General features: G+C 44.6%; 1 protein-coding gene across 1 annotated transcript; it reads right to left on the bottom strand.

The window, feature by feature from the left end:
- Positions 1-1,475: 1,475 nt before the first annotated feature.
- Positions 1,476-23,133, bottom strand: LOC115542025 (neural proliferation differentiation and control protein 1). The gene is made up of 9 exons (XM_030354053.1): positions 22,765-23,133; positions 13,379-13,525; positions 6,186-6,290; positions 5,459-5,686; positions 4,903-4,969; positions 4,475-4,553; positions 3,580-3,659; positions 3,129-3,237; positions 1,476-2,845 (listed from the first exon to the last, which is right to left on the bottom strand). Exons 1-9 carry the CDS (start codon positions 22,859-22,861, stop codon positions 2,774-2,776), a joined length of 984 nt encoding a protein of 327 aa, XP_030209913.1. The 5' UTR covers positions 22,862-23,133; the 3' UTR covers positions 1,476-2,773.
- Between the last annotated feature and the right edge of the window lie 614 nt (positions 23,134-23,747).

Consider the following 23,747-nt stretch of genomic DNA (forward strand, 5'->3'; position numbering starts at 1 on the left):
TTTGTATTTGCAGCTTTTTAATATGTATCGTCAGACCAGCCCAGAATCGTCATGCGTTCTCAGTAAAACTGAAACATGAATGTGAAATAAGTGCAGGTTCTCTGCACTCTACAACAGTTGAATCCCTGTACCAGTCTACGAGGACCATCTATAGATCTATACCTATACATAGCTGTGTATGTACACGGTTAAAGTCCTTGCATGTACAAGCATTTACATCTATACATACCCGAGTATACAATTATACACAGTTTAAGTCCTTGTATGTTCAAGCATTTACGTCATTTATACGTTCATGTGACCAGGGTTCTCTTTCAGTAGGCAGGAAGATCCTTGTTACCTTGACGATGGCCGAAAGGCTTGTCCACCCACTGGGTGCAGATCACAGGTTTATCTCAGGCAAGACCCAATGTTTTTTTTAACATCTACATGTGCAGGAGACCAGGTCAGTCGAAGGCATGTCTCTCTAATTGGCACCTTTTTTGCATTAATGCTGGGAAGATGGCTGACACCACATTTTAAAAAGGTTGTAACATCTGACCAAAGAACAGGTAAAGGTTGAAATTCTGCCTCTTTCCTTGCGATACGCTACACTTTATTTATCCCTAATGGGGAAACTTCACCCATGGTCACCCTCACCCATGCACACATCACACTCCCTAATAGAGATACACGTACAACGCATCACAGGCCAGGAGGGCCTGGTCATAGCTCAGAGTACAAAACGCAAAAGAAATACAGCAAAAACACTTCTGATGCAAGGATTGAAAAACAAGGATTTTCCTGATCCTCCCCCGCAAACAAGTCTGATGGCTTTTTAATGGTTCTGAAACGGTTCTGCCTTTGACCCCACCCCCTCTCACACAGACACGCGCACACACACACACACACACACACACACACACACACACACACACACACACACACACACACACACACACACACACACACACACACACACACACACACACACACACACACACACACACACACACAGTTGTCATCCCTGATGTAAAATGAGGTCAAACTGGATTCTTTTACAGTTTTATCATCCTGGATTCAGAAGATATCTAGGCTGTGCACATTTAGAACATTAAGTTGTTTGCAATTTTGTATAAGGTTTGATCAATATTTATTTCAAAATATGCATTTATATTTTCATTATACAATAAGTGTGGTGAAATAGAAGATATTAATTGAAAAATATATACATTTATGCTATAAATGGTATTGTTCATGGTTGTGAAGCTGTATATTGTGACACGTTTTGCTTTATTGTGTGTTCAACTCATTAAAAATATTGCTCCAACCCAATTACATGTCATTTTAAAATGTTTTTTTAAATGGTGGCCTATTTTACAAAAATACCCAGCAATGTCTTTTTTATATCGTCTGCATATTTCAAACTTTTATTCTCCCTTGCTCACTACACCCCACCACCCTGAGACCGTCAACAAAGACACTGATAATCCAACTCATTTATACATCATGATAAAAAGTTTTAATTTTTAAATGTCAGCATGTACAAATATAAAAAAGGTGAATACTTTCACTTTTTCTTTTGTATGTACATTTTGCAGCACTATAGGTAGACTCGGAACAGGACAGGGGAAATTAGCGAGAAAGAAGTAGGAGCCAATACTTCTGGTCCGTCGTCTGATTGGTCAAACCTCATTCCCCGAGAGTTCCCTTTAAGTGCTTTCCAGCGCAGCCGTCCACATGCCACACAAGTCCATCGATTCAGGACGCATACAAACATACCAACACGCCAAACTCAAACCATGCAACAGACACCTTAGTTAAACCATCTCATACTTATATTATATATTATATGCATGTATATCTATTTATATTTATTGATTTAAAATGTGGATATGTGCTCTTTATATCATTAAAATTTGCAAAACAAGAAGGTTATATTTGCAGGTCAAAACTCACCGTGTTTCGGGGTTTTGAGAATGTTCCTGGGTATTTGTCAGGAGGTATAGAAGGTTTCTTGGTTAAATAGTATAACATGTTGTAGCTGTAAAGAATGTGGTTGAACTACAAGCAACGCATGACAATGACATCACAGGAGAGGGTACCTGTGTTGTTGCTTTCGGTCTGTGGGCCGTGTGTTTGTCTGTGGGCTGTGGGTGTGTGTGTGTTTGTCTGTGGGCTGTGTGTGTGTGTCTGTGGGCTGTGTGTGTGTGTGTCTGTGGGCTGTGTGTGTGTGTGTGTGTGTGTGTGTGTGTGTGTGTGTGTGTGTGTGTGTGTGTGTGTGTGTGTGTGTGTGTGTGTGTGTCAGAGGGAATGCAACTGAGAGCAAGAGAGCGCGAGATGATGTATTTGTATGTATCTGAGTGAATATTGCACGTGTATCACAATGTTAAATGTTCTTTGGGAAATAACTGTCAAAATTAAGTTAAGACAAGTCCCAGTACGGGGAACATTAAAAAGACCAAACAAGAGTTACATTTGTAATCGAAACTTCACAATGCAGAAAAACCAAATCCAACAACACAAAAATAACCAAGCGTATCAGGACCCCGTCCGGGGCAGGAAGGCAATGAAACCTCAAAACACCACCAGTGCGGAGTAGTGGCCCCATCTGGCATGGGTGCTGTTGGGTGGGTGTGTGTGTGTGTGTGTGTGTGTGTGTGTGTGTGTGTGTGTGTGTGTGTGTGTGTGTGTGTGTGTGTGTGTGTGTGTGTGTGTGTGTGTGTGTGTGTGTGTGTGTGTGTGTGTCTGTTTGTCAGAGACTGTGTGTTCGTTAGTGTGTGTTTGTGTGTCTTCACTTTTGATGTCCCTGGTACTGTAGCGGTGAGTCATCAAACAGTGGATTCTTCACTTCCATCTCTCCTGTCTGTCAAACAAGGAGTGAGACACAGTGAAGGTCAAATTATGTCTGTCTGTGAGAGACAGGGAAAGAGAAAGAATGTGTTTGTGTTACTGTCTAAAGAATCCAGTTTTTACATCAAGGATTACAAGGATGTGTGTGTGTGTGTGTGTGTGTGTGTGTGTGTGTGTGTGTGTGTGTGTGTGTGGGTGTGTGTGTGTGTGTGTGTGTGTGTGTGTACGGGAATGTCTGTCTGTCTGTCTGTCTGTCTGTCTGTCTGTCTGTCTGTCTGTCTGTCTGTCTGACCTACCGGTGCTAGTCCGGGACACTCGTACACGGTGAAGTCTCCTCCGATCTCTTCCTCGTCTGACATCATCTCAGAGTCGGGGACCCTCTGCTCTGTGTGTGTCTCTTGGTGTCTGAGGAGCGGAGGCGGAACGCTCAGGGTTTACGTCATACATGCACATACATGACCAAAGAGAAGTTGAAGTTAAACGTGAGCATTATATGTTTATTTAGATTCAGAGTACTCTTATTTTTTATTAATATTATTCCTTGGGGAAACAGTTTCTGTCACAATTTCACACACAAAATAAAATAAAACAATGAAGTAAAAAACAAAAACGCAAAAGTACATTAAATATTTTTTTATCAAAGCATTAGCATCCCCCGTTAGAAAAAGATTACAAATGTAATAAAGTAGTGTCTGAGGAGGAGGAATGAGTCTGTAAAAGTAGGAGGATATGAAGGTGGGAACTCACTTTCCCATGGACATCATCTGCTGTTTCTGGTGCTGGTAGTGATACATCTGAGCACTCATTTGGAGATTTGCATCACCATGCTGAAGAGAAGATCCAAAGACAACATGAAAATACAGAACAAACAACAAACAACAAAAATATTGAAATCACAATAGTTAGACACACAATTATTCAACATGATAGTAGTCCTTTTTCCATCAGATTTTCAAGCGAATTAACTCTTAAAGCGAATTAATTTGTAGCGACATAAGAAGCGCCTAAACAGTTTTCCATCGACAGAATGATTATAGCGAATTAAAATTGTGTCACAATGCCCCGTGTTGAAGCGCATTTTTCTGACCCGCTAGATGATTTTTCCATCAACAATGCGCATGCGCGACATTCTATATCGCTTCAGCCGTTTTCCATTACTTTTATGTCGCTAGAACTTTCCCAAAACCACCTCTGCAGAGCGAATTAACCTAGTGCGACAAAATCGGCGTTAGAGCGATATAACCCTTTTTCCATCCCATATGTCGCACTAACTTTTGATGCGCATAATTTTAAAGCGCATTATCTTTTTGATGGAAAAAGGACTATTGAGACAGAATAGAACAGGGTAGAAATTAAATGTTTAATAAAAAAAAAATTATATTCCCTTTGCTTTGAAGACATGGACATCAATATTTCTTTATGATCGTAGATTTATTCATAATCTAAAATCCAATGGTTAATAATGTATCAGACATTAAACTTTATGGAAATATAGTCCTAAGTATATATTGCCATAAAGCTTGACGTTGGCAGCCTAAACTATAAACAACCAAGTTAAATGTTTACTCTAACTGCAATGACAAATAAACCTTACAATACTGAATTGGTAAATAAGGGATCATTTAAATAACATGGGGCCTACCGATGTTCCATTAACCGTGCCTGGTCCTTTGAACCCAGGATAGTCTGCTTTCTTGGCCAAGCGCGATCCCCTCCGCAACCTGTAGGGGGCACCATGAAACAGGTTCTTCAGCGACACCAAAGGCTAACGTTCATCAAAGACGTAGATAATTGCATTAATAGCATAATATATGAACAGTCTACATGCCTGTGATACAAATAAATGATCAATACCATAATAAAAGAAAACTGCCTTTATGTTACATATTTAAAATTCAAGGTATTACATTCTGGTACATCTTTAGTTCACAGGCAGTTACAAGTTGTGTTTCTCTCAATCTTGCTCTCATTATCTTGCACTGGGTGCATGCACTGTTGGCAGCGTTAATTCCACACACTAACAGTTGCGTTAGACATGACCCTCATATGAATGAACAAATGAATGCTTACCTGAAGAAACAGACCCCTGCGACGATCAGAAACACGATGCCAAACGCCACGAACAGGCTGATCAGAGCTGGGGGGGGAAGAAAGCACAAGTAACATAAAACATGATGAGATGTGTGAAGGGGGACGCATCAGTCACAGGGCGTCAGGGTGCTCTCCCGTGGGGTCCGTAATGAAACCGCTCCTAATGAGCAAAAGGAAACCTCGGAATCTCTGTGACACCTGAAGACCGCGTGAATGACGAAAGACGTGGTGCTTGACGGAAACGACGCCATGACAACCTAAACCGATAGCCGCGTTTTGGAAAACAAAGACAACCACCAAACCAAGCTGTGAGAAACATCCAGAGATCCTAGATGTTGTAACCTACTGCACTGTGGCACAGAATCAAAATTCTCGCTCAGCCTTTCACTATGACTCAAGTCATGGCGTCCATTTTGTGGTATCGTTGACTTCAAAGGAATTATGGAGGTCAATATTCCTCACACACACACATACCCTCCCTTCCCCCCCCCCCCCCCCCCCACACACACACACACACACACAAACACACACTCACCGAGGACCAGGATGTCGTTGAGGGGGGCGGAGACCGGGGCCACCCTGGGGCCGGCCCGGCCGTCCAGGGCCGTGGCCCTTGGTTGAGGTGCCAGAGTGGTGGGGCCCTCGGGGTCCCGAGGCGGGGGGGAACCGGTCGGGGCAGTGGTGTTGGGCGAGGCTGCGGCCGGTCGGTCCGGTACGACCGCGTCAAAGAAGATCCTCGTATCAGAGCGGGAAGAGGTGTTCACTGGAGGGAGGGAGGGAGGGAGGGACGGACGGAGGGAGGGAGGGAGGGAGGGAGGGAGGGAGGGAGGGAGGGAGGGAGGGAGTAGGAAGGGAAGAAAGAAAGCGGTAAAGCAGAAGGGATAGAAGGAAAGAAGGAAAGAAGGAGAGCAGAGGGAAGAAAGGAAGGAAGGCAGAAGGGAAGGAAGGAAGGAAGGAAGGAAGGAAGGAAGGAAGGAAGGAAGGAAGGAAGGAAGGAAGGAAGGAAGGAAGGAAGGAAGGAAGGAAGGAAGGAAAGAAGGAAAGAAGGAAGGAAATTGAGAGAAAGATTCCTATTAGTTTGGTAACTTCAATATATGGATATACAATAGAAAAAAATCATCAAAGCTCTCGCCAAAAGCGAACAGACTTCCTTATTTCAAAACAAAAGAGCTGAAATGCTAGAAAGGATGACTAAAGCTGAAAAACAAGGGACTTTACAGAAGGTCAGGCTGGTGGTTCTAGCGGCCTCTAGAAGCTCTTACCTTGCACTTTGGGTCGTTTTGGTTGGGTAACAGACACCTCCTTCTCCTCGATAACAGAGTGCAGGAAGTCGATCTCCTGGTCCAGTTCAGGGACCGTCTCTGTGCCTGGAGGACACACAGACACAGACACAGACACAGACACAGACACAGACACAGACACAGACAAACAAAAAAGAGTTATAGACGTAGTGCTTTACCAGAATATCACTCACCAATATATATATATATATATGTAAAATTGTGTAAAAAAACAGATGGCATGTCAGTGTCTCAGTGAAGAACAAATGCCCTGATTGGTAGATCTATCAGTCAGTGTTCACCGACGGCTACTGTATAGATAAACATGGAGCCATCTGGCACTGCTAGCCCTACATCAGGGAGACCAGGGCAGTGGCTAATGCTGGAGCCTCAGTGATGGCATACTACAACTAGCAAAAACAGATTTTGTTGTTGTTAGTAAATTATTTGTGATTTGTGTACAATATACTCCACAGAGATTTAAAGGGTTATCCAAAGGACTTTTTGCCTCTTGGAGGTTAGAGGTCCCCAGATCCCTGAAGGTTACGCCTGTCAGTTGTTCACTCTTCCAACGCCGATACACGGCAGAAAACACCCTGAAGATGTTTGATTTGGCGCTTCAACAACATACCCATATGTCATGAGATCATGGGGCTGTTTAAACAGTCACGCAATCTTCAGCGAACGTGTTGCTGTTGTCCGATTCCTGCTCAGTTCTGAGTTTCAATACATTTTACGATTATTACATAACAATGTGCTTCGCCAAACATCGGTTTCACTGCTGGTGCCTTCAACCCAATGTTCTACTCCTTAAAAAGATGAATAAAAAAGAAATGCCATAATTGAAATGACACGTCGCCACGGTCCCTTAACCGAGCACTCAAACCCTGAGCCTACAACGGAGGCGATTGAACGCACTCCTGCGTGCGTCTGCCGGTGGTCCCGTAGCCCTGCTGCGTTTCTGACTGAGAGTGTGCCGCTACGTGCTGTTTGTTCGGGACCCGGTAGAAGGAGGAGGACAGACAATAGGAAAGTGTTGTTTAACAGTGCTGCTGTCCAGACAGTCAGCCGCATTCTAAAGAGACGAGCCTGCGTCTCCTAGGGGACCGGCCTTTCACAGTGTGTGTGTGGCCGCGGGAGGAAGCACCGCAGGGGACGGGGGGGGGGGGCAAGAACACACACACACACACACACACACACACACACACACACACACACACACACACACACACACACACACACACACACACACACACACACACACACACACACACACACACACACACACACACACACACACACGTTCCCCCCCCATGGAGTGTGACGGGTGAAGGGCTCATGTAAAAAAAAAGACTCCCAGAGCTTCCTACTAATGGGGGTGATCATTATATAATACCCCTCAATATATCCTCAATAAATCATAACACCCCTCTATATATCATAACACCCCTCAGTATCCTCTTTATATCATTACACCCCTCAGTATATCCTCTTTATATCATTACACCCCTCAGCATATCCTCTATACTGTATATCATAACACCCCTCTATATATCATAACATCCCTCAGTATAGCCTCTATACATCATAACACCCCTTTATATATCATAACATGCCTTGATATATCCCCAATATATCCTAAAAGTTATTCATAAGACTTGGGTCCAAACCGTAGAAATGGTGATGATAACTGTAAAATACATCACAGAAATCATGAGCAGAACGATGAAGCCCAAACTGCAGCTCATTCAGGTCAACTGTTTACCCCAGCTTTGACCATGCACATCTTCAGTTATACATATTCAGTTTAGTTATGTTCCATGAGGCAGTCTCTTCATGAATATGGATCTGACCCCCCCCCCCCCCCCCCCCACCCCCGGCCTCCCCAGAAGGACAGCCACCTGGCTGAGCCGACGTGCGTGATCTGATGCGGGAGCTCTTTCACCCTCTGTTGCTGTTTTTCCTCTCTCACAACACCCCCCCCTACATCTCTGGCCACTTAGTACGCTCCATGGCAGGTGTGTGTGGAGGCGGGTCGCGCCATGTGCCCTTTACAGGAGGCAACGTGCCGAGAACACGCAAGTGTTTGTGAAGAGAGGAACGACCTGGAGCGTCTCATGGATCCCCTGAAGAGGGGTGAAGGGAGAGGGGACATGTTCCTTTGGATTGTGTGTGTAAACACATTGAGGCCCTCTGAGAATCTTTCAAAAAACTTTCCTGGAAAAGTTTGGCTTAGTTGTGATTCCACGTCGCGTAACGCAAGAGGGTATACAGACCCGTTCTTGCGTCCACCGCAAGGGCCTGACGTGCGCCACCCAAAAATTGTAATCTTCCGTCGACGTGACGCAGCAGCGAGGGCTCACTAATACCCGACGCAGAACCAAAATAGGTTCACGACTGCGTCGAAGCGACTACATGGTCATTGTGTTGCGTCGACGTGGAACCATAACTGATCCTTTAGTCACTAACCTGGGAGCACCAGTGAGGGTTAACATATGACACTAAGCTCACAATGAATATTGCATTATTCATATTCATTGTTGGTTGTCATGGTATCATGACGTAAGATTTTCAGAACTACTTGTTATGTTTGCTTTGGAAAAAAAGATGGAACATTTTAAGGCAAAACAAAACCAAGCAACTCCCTTTGCAGGCATCTAAAACTGCTTAAACCCTTGTGGTTATGGGAACAGGACATCAACCGGGTGTAGAAGGAGAACTATCGGCGGTAGATCTATCTTTGTGTCAATTGCACCACGTGCTTTGTCATCATGCCTAAGCACACACACCTCTAGTTTTGTCCCTCGCTTGATAATGACCTGTAACCCCTGAGAGTTGGTTAGACAGGGGCGGGGGTGTCGGACACACCGCAAACAAACACTAAACAGCTCAGCGCTCAACGGGGAGCACACACACACACACACACACACACACACACACACACACACACACACACACACACACACACACACACACACACACACACACACACACACACACACACACACACACACACACACACACTCCTACTGTATTAAATGAAAGTGTGCAGAGCTAAGACATCAAGGACACGTTTTTTGGGTGATTTACAAGGTCATTCGCTTTGGTTATCTATTATCATAATGCGGCATTGATGTTAAAACCCCTTTAGATTAAAAACAGATAACATAAATATTTCATTAGCAAGCTAATGCTTTAACACATCAGTATTTAGCTCTGATTGACAGTTGCATTATTATTGTTTTAGCTAGGACGAATTGTTTTAGCTAGGATTACTTGTTATAGCTAGGATTGAATTAAGAATTACCCGTAAGTGATAATAAGGATCTTCTTAATTCGAAAAAAACAACTTCAGTAAGATTATAATATTCAATGCTGATAAGGATCAGACCACAAAGGGCCTCCGACCACTGAAGTTTAAGGAAACAATCAGTTGCCCCTGCTGCCCCCTTGTGGACACTTTGAACAATGACTGGGATAAAAAAATAAATAAACACGGGGAATAGTATAGTGTATGTTAAATCTGTGTGGACGTAACCAGGGCATTTGGTCGGTTTGTACTGGATTTTATAAAGCCTAGAGCTGGTAACTCTTTACTGGAGGTTCTAGATATGTATCCATGAGCAATGTGGGTACAATGTAAGCAACCATGATAACCATCTGCTGTTATCGCTGGAAAGCCATTCTGTCAGTACATTATCGAGGCTGATGGGCAGTGACTTAGTGGAGTCCACCTTTGGCCATAGAGGGAGCGGTTAGCTCCTTGATGGATCCCAAAAGGCTCAGGGTCTCTGGGAGGATTTAAGCCTCCTGGCGCTCACCATTGATCAGTAGTCTGGAAGCAAAGGCCTGGTGGTCACTCTGACGAACTGACCAAGCAGGCAGCAGTAAAATCCCACTATAATAGTGGGAGGCCTTGTCTCTTTGTTAAGTTAATACCTCAGAAGGATTCAATCATATCGCAACTGTGTCCTCCAATATCTATGATGTTGTCAAGGTAAACCAGGTCTCTGGGACCTGGTGCATTGCTGTGGGTCAGATAGGAGGAGCTGCTCTGAGCATAAGGGGGTTACATTCGTAGAGTATTTCCTGTGCATTGATTATCCATTTATGATTGTGGTGGTGCGGTGTCTATAGGGATTAGTTAGCGCCGTCTATAGGGATATAAGGGGGTGTGGCTCTCCATATCCCGACTAGACGACAGGGGAGTTAGCGTCAGGTGTTGTTATTGACTAATCCCCCCGTCCTCACTTCTTTAAAACCAAGCAGCAGCCGGCCCCCCAGGGAGGGAGTCTTGGGCCTAAAGTCCCAGCACGACCCCCTCAGAGAGAACAGACCCTGAGCGGCGAGGCCCACCACTGTGGTTGCCTTTCCAGGGATCGCTCTGTTCCTTTTTAATAAGGGACACACCTGACTAAGACTGCCCAGTACACCGAGTTCTCCTGCTCCATTTGTAGGTCCAACCCCACTAAGACTGCCCAGTACACAGAGTTCTCCTGCTCCTTTTGTAGGTCCAACCCCACTAAGACTGTCCAGTACACAGAGTTCTCCTGCTCCTTTTGTAGGTCCAACCCCACTAAGACTGTCCAGTACACAGAGTTCTCCTGCTCCTTTTGTAGGTCCAACCCCACTAAGACTGTCCAGTACACAGAGTTCTCCTGCTCCTTTTGTAGGTCCAACCCCACTAAGACTGTCCACTACACTGAGTTCTCCTGCTCCATTTGTAGGTCCAACCCCACTAAGACTGTCCAGTACACTGAGTTCTCCTGCTCCTTTTGTAGGTCCAACCCCACTAAGACTGTCCAGTACACTGAGTTCTCCTGCTCCAATTGGCGGTACGTTAGAGCCATATAAGCTTACACTGGCTTAACTTGAATCACTAAACATGAAAACCACTCATATGAGTACAAACCCCCTAAAACAAATACAACCCTCGCCCAGCTGATCCAGGAACACCTTGAGAATCAAAAGGTCCATCAAATGTTGGCTAATTCCTGCAACCTTCTTAATACTGCTAGACAATAACAGATTGGCTCTATTCAACAATGATATTATAGTTGACAAACGTGAGCGCACAATCCGATCCGATCAGACGTACAGTGCTTTACGCTTCCTGGGGGGAAACATAAGGAGTTTACATGGACTGAGTTTAGTCCTTCCCGCAGATGGGGCTGTTTTGTTCGGGTGCGATGGGAACAGGCTGCCGGGCAGATGGCATCCAGCCGCTCAGAGAGCAGGGATCTCCCCACCCTCAGTACATACAGTATCACAGTGGCTGCCCACGGCGACGGCCGGCTCGTACTTACAGTCAAGGAAGAGCATCGGCCACAGGTATCAAGGTGTTTACCAATGGGAGTGTACACCTCCATGGTAAACACAAGGGACACACATGCACGCACGCGCACACACACAGACACGCACACAGGAAGACACACACCCAGAAATACATTCACCCACACACCCTGTCTTACTTGTTCAGCAGGTATGGTCATTGCTTGTTTTACTAATTATATTTGCATTTCAGATCTCATATCATTGCAAAAATGGCGATCAGCTTACAAGAGAAAAACTTGGTTTTCAGGGCAGCTATAGGATGTTGGTTATGCAATGATATGGTGCTGATATTGGAAATAGCCCTAGACTCCCAAATACAGTTCTGGGGTACAGAAGCTCTGAGGTCCATTTCTGTGATCCGATCAATTATATGTAACGCAAACCCGTTTGATCAATTAAAGTAACTGTGTGTGTCTCCGTCCCTCTCCTTTTCCCGGTTCTGACCTCCTGAACACTTAAGATTCTTCCAGTCTTTGGAAAGAAAAAATATGCATATTTGGCAGTTCCATGCAGAGAAAACAACTGTGTCGAAAGAACACAACGCAGGTGTAATTATGTAATTATGTCATATAGTCACTGGCCTCAGCAAATTCAAAACATTAATTAACCGAATGAGGGTGTTCATAATCCGAAAAAGGAAAAGACGTGAATGGTAGTGTGTGTGAGTGAGACAGACTGACAGAGACAGACAGATGGACAGACAGAGAGATTATGAGTGTGAGAGAGAAATATCAGCAGAGGGAGACAGAAAAATATAATGAGGTGAGTGAGTGAGTGAGTGAGTGAGTGAGTGAGTGAGTGAGTGAGTGAGTGAGTGAGTGAGTGAGTGAGTGAGTGAGTGAGTGAGTGAGTGAGTGAGTGAGATAAAAAGAGTGTGGAGATGCCGAGAGACAAAGATAAAAAGAGTGGGGAGATACCGAGAGACAGAAGCCGATGTCATTGGCTTACATAACCACTTTAGGGGGCTTAACTAAGACTGATGAAACTGTGTTGTGGTGTGCGATTTAATAACTGCGCACACACACACACACACACACACACACACACACACACACACACACACACACACACACACACACACACACACACACACACACACACACACACACACACACACACACACAGTGTAAATCTGTCAAAAACACATGTTGTTGTTGGAGTGAATAGAGGTAGATTGGGACAGGGATCTGATGGGAAGGAGAAAGTGAGATGAGGAGAGACAGGGACAGCGACAGAGAGAGAGAGAGAGAGAGAGAGAGATTCTGTGACATTTAGATGATTAAAACCATAATCTGAGCAGGTCTGCGGCGGTGTGTGTGTGCGTGAAACACACAGTGTGTCATGAACGACAGGATGAGGGACAGATGTGAAGCAGGGGTCGTTACTAGCATATGACGCGCTGGGAGAGTGGCAGGAGATGACAACCAATCAGCCGGGACATGGAAAGTCTCATGAAAGAAGATCTCCATAAAATGACAGCGGAAAATGATAAATGAAAAGGAGCGTGACGTGGACACTGTGGTGAATGTGGAACATTGCCGCTGTGGCCGATGAGAGTTAGCACTTAGCGTAAATGAATACTCGTGTACCTGAGACAGAGGTGAGGTGGGACAGCTTTCACATACTTTACATAGTTATTGTTTACTTCCTCATAGCTTAAAGGTCATTCACACACACACACACACACACACACACACACACACACACACACACACACACACACACACACACACACACACACACACACACACACACACACACACACACCAGTATTAAGGTAAACACTTTACGTTAATACTATGAATAACACTTTCAATCTTTCTTAACCTCTTTATGCATACCATGACGGTGGTGCTTTGGTTTGGCCACACAGAGTCCCTCCTTGTTCTCCACCAATGGGGACAGGCAGGAGCCGCAGTGGGAGGAGCCAGCCTTGCAGAAGTGCCGCCCCTTTTCGGCACACACCAGATGATGGCATCGACTTTTCACTGAGACCGATTGAGAGAAAGAGGAGTGGAAGAGCTTCATTAGGGACGAGGCATAAACTGAAAAATAAATCCATCAATGAAATCAATTCTGAAAAACGTCATAACTGTCAGGACACTTTGGACCAAATACAACAAAAAGCAGTGCAATATTGTACCCAGTGACGCAAGATAGAGAACAAAGAACACATCTTACACAGCTATGTTGGAAAAATGATAACTAACCTTGGCCTAAAATGGGCCACATCAAAGTTTGACGTCTTAATAGATTGACCTGAATTCACCCTTGTCTGACGGCTGTTATACACATTCAAGTTGAAAAAAAGGGTTTGGTGCTAGCAGTCAGCAGGCTGCTAGCTTCCTGTTATAAAACCAGCTCGACGAGACTACACGGGAATCAGACTAAAGCAATTACAAGCACCTGAATGTCAAGTGTAGCGAAGGTCTATTTTACGATTGATTAAATGTTTACAATTTTATAAATATCAGAAGAGTTAAACCCCAACTGTCGCGTTAAAACAAACACAATGGCAGGGAACACAGCTTTCCAGATTTATTCCCCATCTTATCTGTAACTCTGCCGAACCAGATATGTGCAACACTACCCCCCACACACACACACACACACACACACACACACACACACACACACACACACACACACACACACACACACACACACACACACACACACACACACACACACACACACACACACACACACACACACACACACACACACACAGAAAAGTGGGTCACTGCAGTGCAACAGGTGTGTTAATAAGTAGTGCTGGGGAGATAACCGCTGTGCCACTGTCAGGTCAGATAAGCAGCATAGCCCAGCATGCTATTCTGAGCTAGCAGCATGCTATAGCTATGGGCTAGAATAACAGCGGTGCTCATTACAGAAGGTCAGGTTGTTGTTAGTCAACGGGGAGCGCACACACACACACACACACACACACACACACACACACACACACACACACACACACACACACACACACACACACACACACACACACACACACACACACACACACACACACACACACACACACACACACACACACACACATAAATGAAAGTGTGCAGAGCTAAGACATCAACGACACGTTTTTTGGGTGATTTACAAGGTCATTCGCTTTGGTTTTCTATTATCATAATGCAGCAATTGATGTTAAAACTCCTTTAGATTAAAAACAGATAACATAAATATTACACCAATAGGAAAAGCCATATAAAAACAAGTCTCATATATTATACATGAGAGAAGAAACATGTGTCCAAGTCCAACTGTCAACATTCAAAAAGCTGAAATTGCATATGGTTGACAAGTTCGCAATCAAATCAGGAAAAAGGAAAAAACCTAATATAATGTTTAACCAAAACACGAGCAACACCCTTTAGTGGCCTTATGTTCTCCAGGGCTGCCTGCACAGAATAACTTCCCTTCATTAGGTGAGAGCGATGGAGAGATGTCGATGGGAAACTCAGTAACTACTCTGCAGACCGTGCCAAGCCACTGAGCGAGGGAGTCAGTGAACAAAGAGATGTGCTGAGATAAAGACGGAGAGAGAGAGGTATAAAAAAGCAGAAGGATGGAAGAAGAAGAGACAAAGAAAGTGAGATTTTGTCAGAACGAATCAGTCCGCAGTTAATTCTAAATTAAATTATACACTGAAAGTTATACTAATAGGAGAATCAGTGCATCTATGGTAATGGTGAGGGATTTGTCAAGGGATAAATGATAGACATTTACGCGAGGCCCCCCGCCCCACAAAAACACCGCAGCTCAGCGCCAGCGACTTTAAAATAACAGAACAGGAAGCAAGGAAACACAGGTAAACCAAGACCTGCTGCATTTGGCAAAGTGCGAAAACAAGCAGTGTAGATGAGAGTGACGGTTGACACATGACGAGCCTGTGGGTTCGACCTCGGTGTAGTGTTAGTGCGATGCTGTGATCTGTTGCATATTCTGTTTTTCTGACACAAGCCAGAACAATAAGACGCTGAAAGCAAAATGTCTGCCATTGTGTTTGGTGAAGGCCCTAGCAGCAGCAGCAACAGCAGCACTGCTTTCAGACAATCACACGTACAAAAGTCAACTGTGGTGCAAGATTCACGGGTCACAAGGTTTCCTACTCGCTTGTTCTCATTGGTCCCTAATAATCAGCCGTCGCTTAGCAACAGCAGTATTGTAAGTTACAGCGTCTCACCTGCTCTGCCTCTTCGCCCCGTTGACGTAGCGACACGAGCGCCTGACACACATGCACGGCCGTCTGATAATTAAAGGCTGTTGCTCTCTCCTGCGCACGCACACACACACACACACACACACACACACACACACACACACACACACACACACACACACACACACACACACACACACACACACACACACACTTCCTTTTAAAGCGCTGTACAAATGCAATAGATTATTATTTCTCTATCAGTTCATGGCGTTGGCTGCAATTTTCAACCCTCACGGACTATGGGGTCTGTCCTTATCCCTTGGGTCTTCCCCTTTCACATGTTCCATCCTCATGTTATCATGGAAGTGGCTTCTCACCCCAAGGCATATCGCTCTCTGAATATACCATAACCACAGGGATGAGCCGCTGGTGAATAATTCATCCGGCATGGGAAATCTGTGTGCACGTGTCAGTAACTGTGCCTTGAATGTATTAGGAGCCTCTTGATGCCCAAAAAGATGTCTCTCTCCAAGTCCACTGGATTAACAGTCTGAATAATACAGTAGGAGGTAGGTTTAAGGCATCTAAAACATTCCGGATTCTTGCCTCCAATACGGCAAAGCTCATATTGAGATTCTCTTTTTTGGGCCACATCTCCTCCTTAATTACAAAAAGCTAATAACTGGCTCAGCAAGTTATATCTTAATTTCATCCTTACATAATAATTTCTATCTTAGCTTCATCAAAGAAGGCCATATCACGTAATCCCACTGCGCCACCATCATCAAGGATAAAGAATGCTTCCCAAGGTGGTTTGCCTCAAATGCTCTCACTATTCATCTCAGCGCACGTCTCCATCTACCGCCAAGGACCAATTTAGTCTCACTGTTCAACAAGCCAGCAACCAGGCTCCCGACCCACTCACTTCTCTGCCTCGCTCAACACGAGCCTCCTATCATGACATCACACCGGTTCACATGCTTCCGTCATGTTAAATGTTTTGCTGCGTCGCTTGAGGCTCTTATCATAACACCACACTAGTTCAGATATTTCCGTCACGTTACACGTTGTACAAAGAAAAATGGGAAACTCCCTCCGTGAAAAGATTTTTGAAAATCATAACAAAATAAGCCGAACAAGCTTTGAACCACCTGACCTTGTATGATTGGACAAGGCCGTTTCTCAAACACAGTTAAATATCGGTTCTTCCCTCGGGCTCATCAGGCCATGGCAGCACTGATGAATATGGTAGAAGAAAGGCCTCTAAGGGCAGCATTATGTCAATAATCATAGAGAAGGTTCAGCATTAGGTGTCCTTCAAAAAGCACACGGCAACCACACTCACTACACACTCAATCAGCTGTCACACACACCGACATTTTTTATCTGAAACCGAACCGTTAGGTTTTACGGTGCGTCGCGTGATGTACGTCTATGGCAACGCGCATTCCTGGTATTCACAATCGAATGCACTTGACCACTGCAGGGCTGGATGCACGCAGACATTGATGAGATGAACATAATGGTGTACACACTGAATGCAACGTACAGCATTAATGTTTCCACACTTAAAATTTGTCAAGATAATGACTTTTGAATGCAAGCCTACTAGGGATGTTTTCCCGCTTTGAAATCGATTTCTTCTGCATCTTTTGTGTAAAATAGATTGCTGTAATGAAAAATGGACCTGGAGCACAAATCAATGTGCAGTGTTCAGCACAGTTGAACAACATTCAAGTGCCTCTGATGATCTATAATGACATATCAACCCAGAGCGCTGAATGCAGCAAACACAATGCAATCAGAGGCCTATTGAATCCGTCTTGCTCCGCGCCCGCCGGCGGGACAAGCTCTGTTGATTTATGGAGGTTTATTTAGCACAACAATGAGGTCTAAATCGTCTACACACAAGAGAGTTGTCATTATTGCAACCCTTTCATGAGCTATAACCTGAGAAAGACTGCTCCGGACTTAAATGTGTACTGACCTTTTGAATAAATACTGGGCTGGTAAATAAGTCATTCAATATTTGTCGCAGTATATCGATGATTGCACAAACCAAAAACACAGAAACGTGCATAGGAACGATTGGAAAACCATTTGGTCGATTTTAGTTTTGACGTGAAATAGTAAGAACAGGAAGAAATTGAATCGATGTAACTCTTACATAACCTGCCCTGCCAGATGGTTGGATTACAGAACCATCTGGGAAGTCGACCTTGAATTTTTTTTGCATAGGGGCAGGCACTTCCAAAAAATACTTGGATGGACCATCCATGTATCACCACCATCTATCGCGTTGATGCCGATTGGTAGGAGACACTGTGGTTTCGGCCTCAAGCACCCCACTTGAAGCCTTGCGTGGTGGAATCTTGTGCGATCGTGATCTGGCAACCCCAGCTCCCTCACAAGTTTACTTTGTACCGTTGCACATCGTATTCCATCCTCACGTCGTGGCGGCCGAAGCGACACGACGATCCTTCAGGTTCCCCCGCCTCCCCGCAGGTGCTACAGCAGTGCAGGCAGGGAACCGCGGGACTGGGCCTGGGTTCAACACACTGCCCACACCACACTGGCACCGGTCACAGAACGAGGAGGACGGCAGGTGACACACTCACCGAGACCCACACAGTGGCTTTATTAGGATGTAAATAACCAATTTACCAGCTTACGAGTTTGAAGGAATGCTGATTGTTCATGGTTGATGGAGCTCAATTCCTGTATATTTTTATGTTTACATCTTCCCACGAGAAAGCAAATCCAATTTTCTTAATCGTCGATTCAAATTTAAAAAATACAATATACAAATGATAAAAAGACTCAGCTGAGAAAGTATATTTTCTGTTAAAAGTGTATCTTTGCATACTAATTTCTCTCCTTTGAAACCGCAGATAACTGACATTGGAGAGTTCAATAATAGGTGAGCAGGTATTGTGGTGTCAGCAACGTGTGAAAAGAGATTGCGTAAAAGCTCTGGGACTCCAGCGAGTCCTTGAACTGAAGTGAGAAATGACTCAGAACCATCTGCTGCTGCTGTGGCCTGCAGATTACCACACACACACACACACACACACACACACACACACACACACACACACACACACACACACACACACACACACACACACACACACACACACACACACACACACACACACACACACACACACACACACACACGTTTTTGTCCCTTATGGAGCAGAACACAACAAAATTAACTCTAATCATGATCAGAGGAGCAGCACAGGAGAGGTGTGTGTGTGTGTGTGTGTGTGTGTGTGCGTGCGTGCGTGTGTCAGATGGGTACATAGTAGGAAATGGCCAGGCCAGCAGGGTTACTTTCCCCCATTGTTGAAGCTTCCTGCCGTTCAGACTGCCCACAGGAAGAAAGACAAACACTCGAAATCAAGTGGCGATATGAGAAAGGACCCTTCACGGGAAAGAGCAGTACTACACCTGCGTGGCCGGTGGAGTGTTTGCCTGTATTCTCGTCCGTGTGTAGCACATAGCAAATTATCATTGGCTCAATCTCAATTTTTTTTGTGCCACAAATAACAAGTCAAACAAACAAATATTCAAACACACATACACAGAATAGTTATACAATTTTAAAATATTATTGAAATAAGCTTATTTCCATGAGCTTACATCTACCGATATGCATAAAGTATGAATCCCCTGTGGTAGATTAGGAGGTCATTTTAACATCAACCACATAATAATGACCATCTTGCCTTGCTAGTGGGTTTTCTAATGCATGCTACAAAATGTCTGTGATCGCTATCAGTGACACACACAGGATCAGTAGACATGAACACTTATAAATAAAATGTCTGCAAGTGGAAATCAGTTTTTTTCTAAATTATTAAATACTAAAGGATTACGACGGGGGTGAATTCTGTCTGAAAATATATTTTTTTTTGAAAGAAGGTGATAATTGCATGACAGAGTCATAGAGCTACATGGCATTGTTATTTTTTCCACAGCAAATTACAAGAGCAATGACAAGGGTGACGACAGGTGATGCACAGGCAATACGGTAACAGTTTAGGCTTACTGAATTCTCCTGCATAACCTGTTCTGAAAGGCAGACACAAAAATGCCACAAGGAAACGTATTCCTTTTGTCAGACCTATCTACCTGGTCCGGCATCACTGCCACATCATCTTGGCCATATTTACTCATGCTGACCGTACTCAGAACGTTCTGGCGTATAAATGAGGCAACGACCGCTCCTTTCTATAAAGCCGTCACGCTGCAGAATACCTCTGGGCTGTAAAGCCGTTGCTGCTGATGGCAATCGCGTACATTAACAAAAAGGTTTTGTACTGTGTTGAGGAACCGGCCCTGACTCACTGAGAGAGGGACTGAGATAGAGAGATAGAGGGACAGAGGGAGAGAGAGACAGATGGAGGGATAGAGAGAGAGAGAGGGACAGAGAGAGAGAGAGGGACAGAGAGAAAGACAGAGAGAGAGACAGGGACAGAGACAGAGACAGAGACAGAGACAGAGACAGAGACAGAGAGAGAGACAGAGACAGAGAGACAGAGAGACAGAGAGACAGAGACAGTGAGGGTCAGAGAGAGGGAAAGTGGGACAGAGTGAGAGAGAAAGTGGGACTGAGACAGAGAGGGAGGAAGTCTATCTGAAATGTGATTTTTCTTGGGATTTCTTTTTTGGGGGACAATTCCTCTCATTCTTTTACACAAAGTGCGGCTCTCGCGGCTCAGTGGGCCCTCAGCTTTATCTCTCTCAGAATCTGCAGCTTCTCTTTGGTCATCATCACTTTTACCATTTAGCTCTGGCATTTATTTCCCATTGCAACACAGATTGTTTTAAGTTCATGAGCAGCAGAGTGGGTTGAGAACGGCACAAATCAGTAAAAAAAGTCTGAATAAAATTACTTTTTTCCCCAAGATTGTTTAGAACAAATGGCTAAACTGGAGCATATCTTTTTTTTTTTACATTCTGCCATGTCTTTCATGCTAAAATGCTTTAACGGATGGATATGGAAATGTGAGGATGTGATATTCCTACATCTTTCTGCGTCTTTTAAGTTGCGTGTGGTGTGCGTCCATCGGCCCGTACCATAGGTCGCTGGGTTGAAAGAGGCTTTGTGGCTCACATTCACACAAGCCTGCACCCCTGAAGGTAAAACCGGTAATTAAAAGAATGGAAGAAGAGAAATGGAGAAAGAAAGTGATCGTGAGACATTTCAGAGTTGCTATGGAAACAACATGGGCTGGGAGATCTCCAGAGCATCACAATGCTAAATGCAGGGGGCAGATCAATAAGAAGGGCTGTTGAGCCTTCTGAGGGAGTAGCTTGCGGTGCTGTAACCCGGTAACACCTCTATGTTCCCCCTGTTTTATTGGCAACGGATGACATACGTTTCCTTCACCAAAACCACATAGGCAACATTACTTTCCAATTTAAAACCACCAGGCCTTTTGAAACGCCGTTTTCGCTTCAACTTCAGTTAGTCAACGTATTAATAATAGATGGCATCGCACGGGCCTCGCTGGGATAGTGAAACACACAGAGCTATTGAACGCAATGCATATATGACTGTGTTTCAACTTTGGTTTAAAATGCATTGAAAGTGTAGACTTCCTTCATGTGGAAAATGACAACCTTAACGAACATTAAAGTCAATGAGTAAGAATGAGCCCTACCAGTTAGTAGGGGGGAGAGTTTCAGAATTCATAAAACTCAGTAACAGTGTTCTGTCCACTCTTACTGGATGCGTGATGTGAACTAGCGTAGCTCTGCTGGCTGGGTGGCATAAGTGGAGGGGTTTTGGTTTCTGTTTTGTTGAAAGTACGAAGAGAGATGTGTGGGCAGTGGCCGGAATATTTTATTTGTAAAAAACATCAGTTATAGGATGTGATTTTATGGATAACATCATTGAAATCACCGTCGATCAGCATTGACTACAGATGTGTCCAAGTATTTTAAGCTGCAAGCTAGTTTAAATGTTACATACTGTGACTTTGACAAATGTAGCCTACCTTTCCCTACTAACATAACGTCAAAGCACAACCCTATACTTTTTACCTTACCTTGACCATCACAGCAACCTTACTCCTATATTATTCACTCACACACACACACACACACACACACACACACACACACACACACACACACACACACACACACACACACACACACACACACACACACACACACACCTATAGGCCTACCTGGCCTATCACATATGTCGCCAGCTGTAGAGCCATTGGCTCGGTACTCTGGTGCATATGTACATGACCTCAGTGCCTTTCCACCAGCCACCCCTGGACCTATCCCCCCCCCTACAGCCAGGCATATGGAACAGGTGTTATCTGATGTGGAAACAACATACACACTTCATTCACAGTGTGTGTGTGTGTGTGTGTGTGTGTGTGTGTGTGTGTGTGTGTGTGTGTGTGTGTGTGTGTGTGTGTGTGTGTGTGTGTGTGTGTGTGTGTGATTTGCATTAATGGCTTACTGTTTAAGTGTTTAAGAGATTTGTAGTGGCACCATGCTTCTTGCCAGCATTCAGCCAATGCTGTATGTATACTGTAACTTTGGTTATAAAAGAACACTTAAAATCACAGCGGTCCTGTCACTCTCATTCATGCGGAAGACGCTACATCTGTGGCTCTTACTAAAACAATCTCTAGAGACGGTAAGAAAGGCATGAAGGAAAGGTTGTGTAATTCACAATATTTTCCTTGTTAGTTTCGCGTAACTTCACAGACCGCAGGACTCGTTTAACCCAAAGGCGTCCAGATGACTGAGAACCTCATTCTGCAGCACAATAAGATAAGGAAAAGAGTCACTTGATTTAACATGGAGATACATCAAGACAATAATAAGCTGCGACTTAAGTTTATTTTGTTGTGAAAAGGGTTCAACACAGCCCAATGTTTACAGGTACAGGCCGAAAGAACCCAGACAACATTATTGGGAATATTCAAAAAATAAAGTAATGTGATAGACGGGAGGTGAAACCGTGGCATTAGTCAGTCGTCGTGTGTCGTTAAAGGTGTTGTTTACCTGGAACGCTCGTGGAGACACCGCCGAACAGGAGCCAGCACGCGCACATACACAGCAGAACCCCGTACCCGCTCCACGCGCTGCCGGACAGCAGCATCCTTCGAAGCTTCTTAACAACGGAGAACCAGATTAGACGACATGTGATATGTCATTCCCCCATCCTTTGCTATCCTTTAGATCCGAAGACGCCGGCGAACACGGCGGTCGCTGAAAATACAGCTACAGCCCCGTCTCAGGTAGAAGGATGTGACTCAGTCGACTCGCGCTCTGCAAATACTCGTTAATCCCCGGCACTAGTGCTAAAGATAGCGGCGTCCAGCCTCTGACAGGGAGGACGGACTAGGTGAGGGGGCGGGACCTGAGGATTTGACGTTGACGACTGTGCTGTAGAAGAAACAAGTGGGGAAACAGGGGAGGTGCAGCATCCGTGCGGCTGAGGTAAGCTGTGAGAGGGTTCTGCCTTGTAGCGTTACACCGGTCTACCGCAACCGGGGTCTTATCTTCAATGAATTGTGTAGGCCCGTTAAACAGTCCCCAGAACCAGAAAATTGAAGTTGACAATTAAAATATCTGGCCGCCCTCGCCCTCGCCAATAGCGCCTTTTTGGAGCATCTCATTCCAGGTGCTAGAGGGGGCGGGAAGCAGCTTGCATGCGGCTGAGAGACACGTCGTCTTCTTGGCGTCATGACGCAGTCAGCAGAGGGTGACGCAACGGTCAAGCGGGTTCATGGAGTGGATGCAGCGGTTGTGGTTGTGGGCAATTGGTTCTACCTAAGGTCAAAAGCTTAATAAACATATTAAATGCCTTGGCAAGTATATTAGCATGATGAAAATTCATGTGTCTGGTACATGCAAAAAACATACAAGCCACCATACATAAATGCTAAGCACACAATGTATATATTATTCAGATTGTTGCCAACAAAACTTGAACGGGTGCTTGAGTCATTTCTAAACATAATTAAACTAATGTTACTTTTAAT

The sequence above is a fragment of the Gadus morhua genome, chromosome 4 (assembly GCF_902167405.1).
Source record: "Gadus morhua chromosome 4, gadMor3.0, whole genome shotgun sequence".
In the NCBI taxonomy this organism is placed as follows: Eukaryota; Metazoa; Chordata; class Actinopteri; order Gadiformes; family Gadidae; genus Gadus; species Gadus morhua.

What these genes read in the sequence shown, in the direction of transcription:
- LOC115542025 (XM_030354053.1), bottom strand. Translation starts at nt 22,861, where the DNA reads ATGCTGCTGTCCGGCAGCGCGTGGAGCGGGTACGGGGTTCTGCTGTGT. An exon ending in AAAACGACCCAAAGTGCAAG is followed by an intron (nt 5,687 to 6,185) that starts GTAAGAGCTTCT and finishes CCCTCCCTCCAG; the next exon opens with TGAACACCTCTTCCCGCTCT. An exon ending in CAACGACATCCTGGTCCTCG is followed by an intron (nt 4,970 to 5,458) that starts GTGAGTGTGTGT and finishes TTCCCCCCCCAG; the next exon opens with CTCTGATCAGCCTGTTCGTG.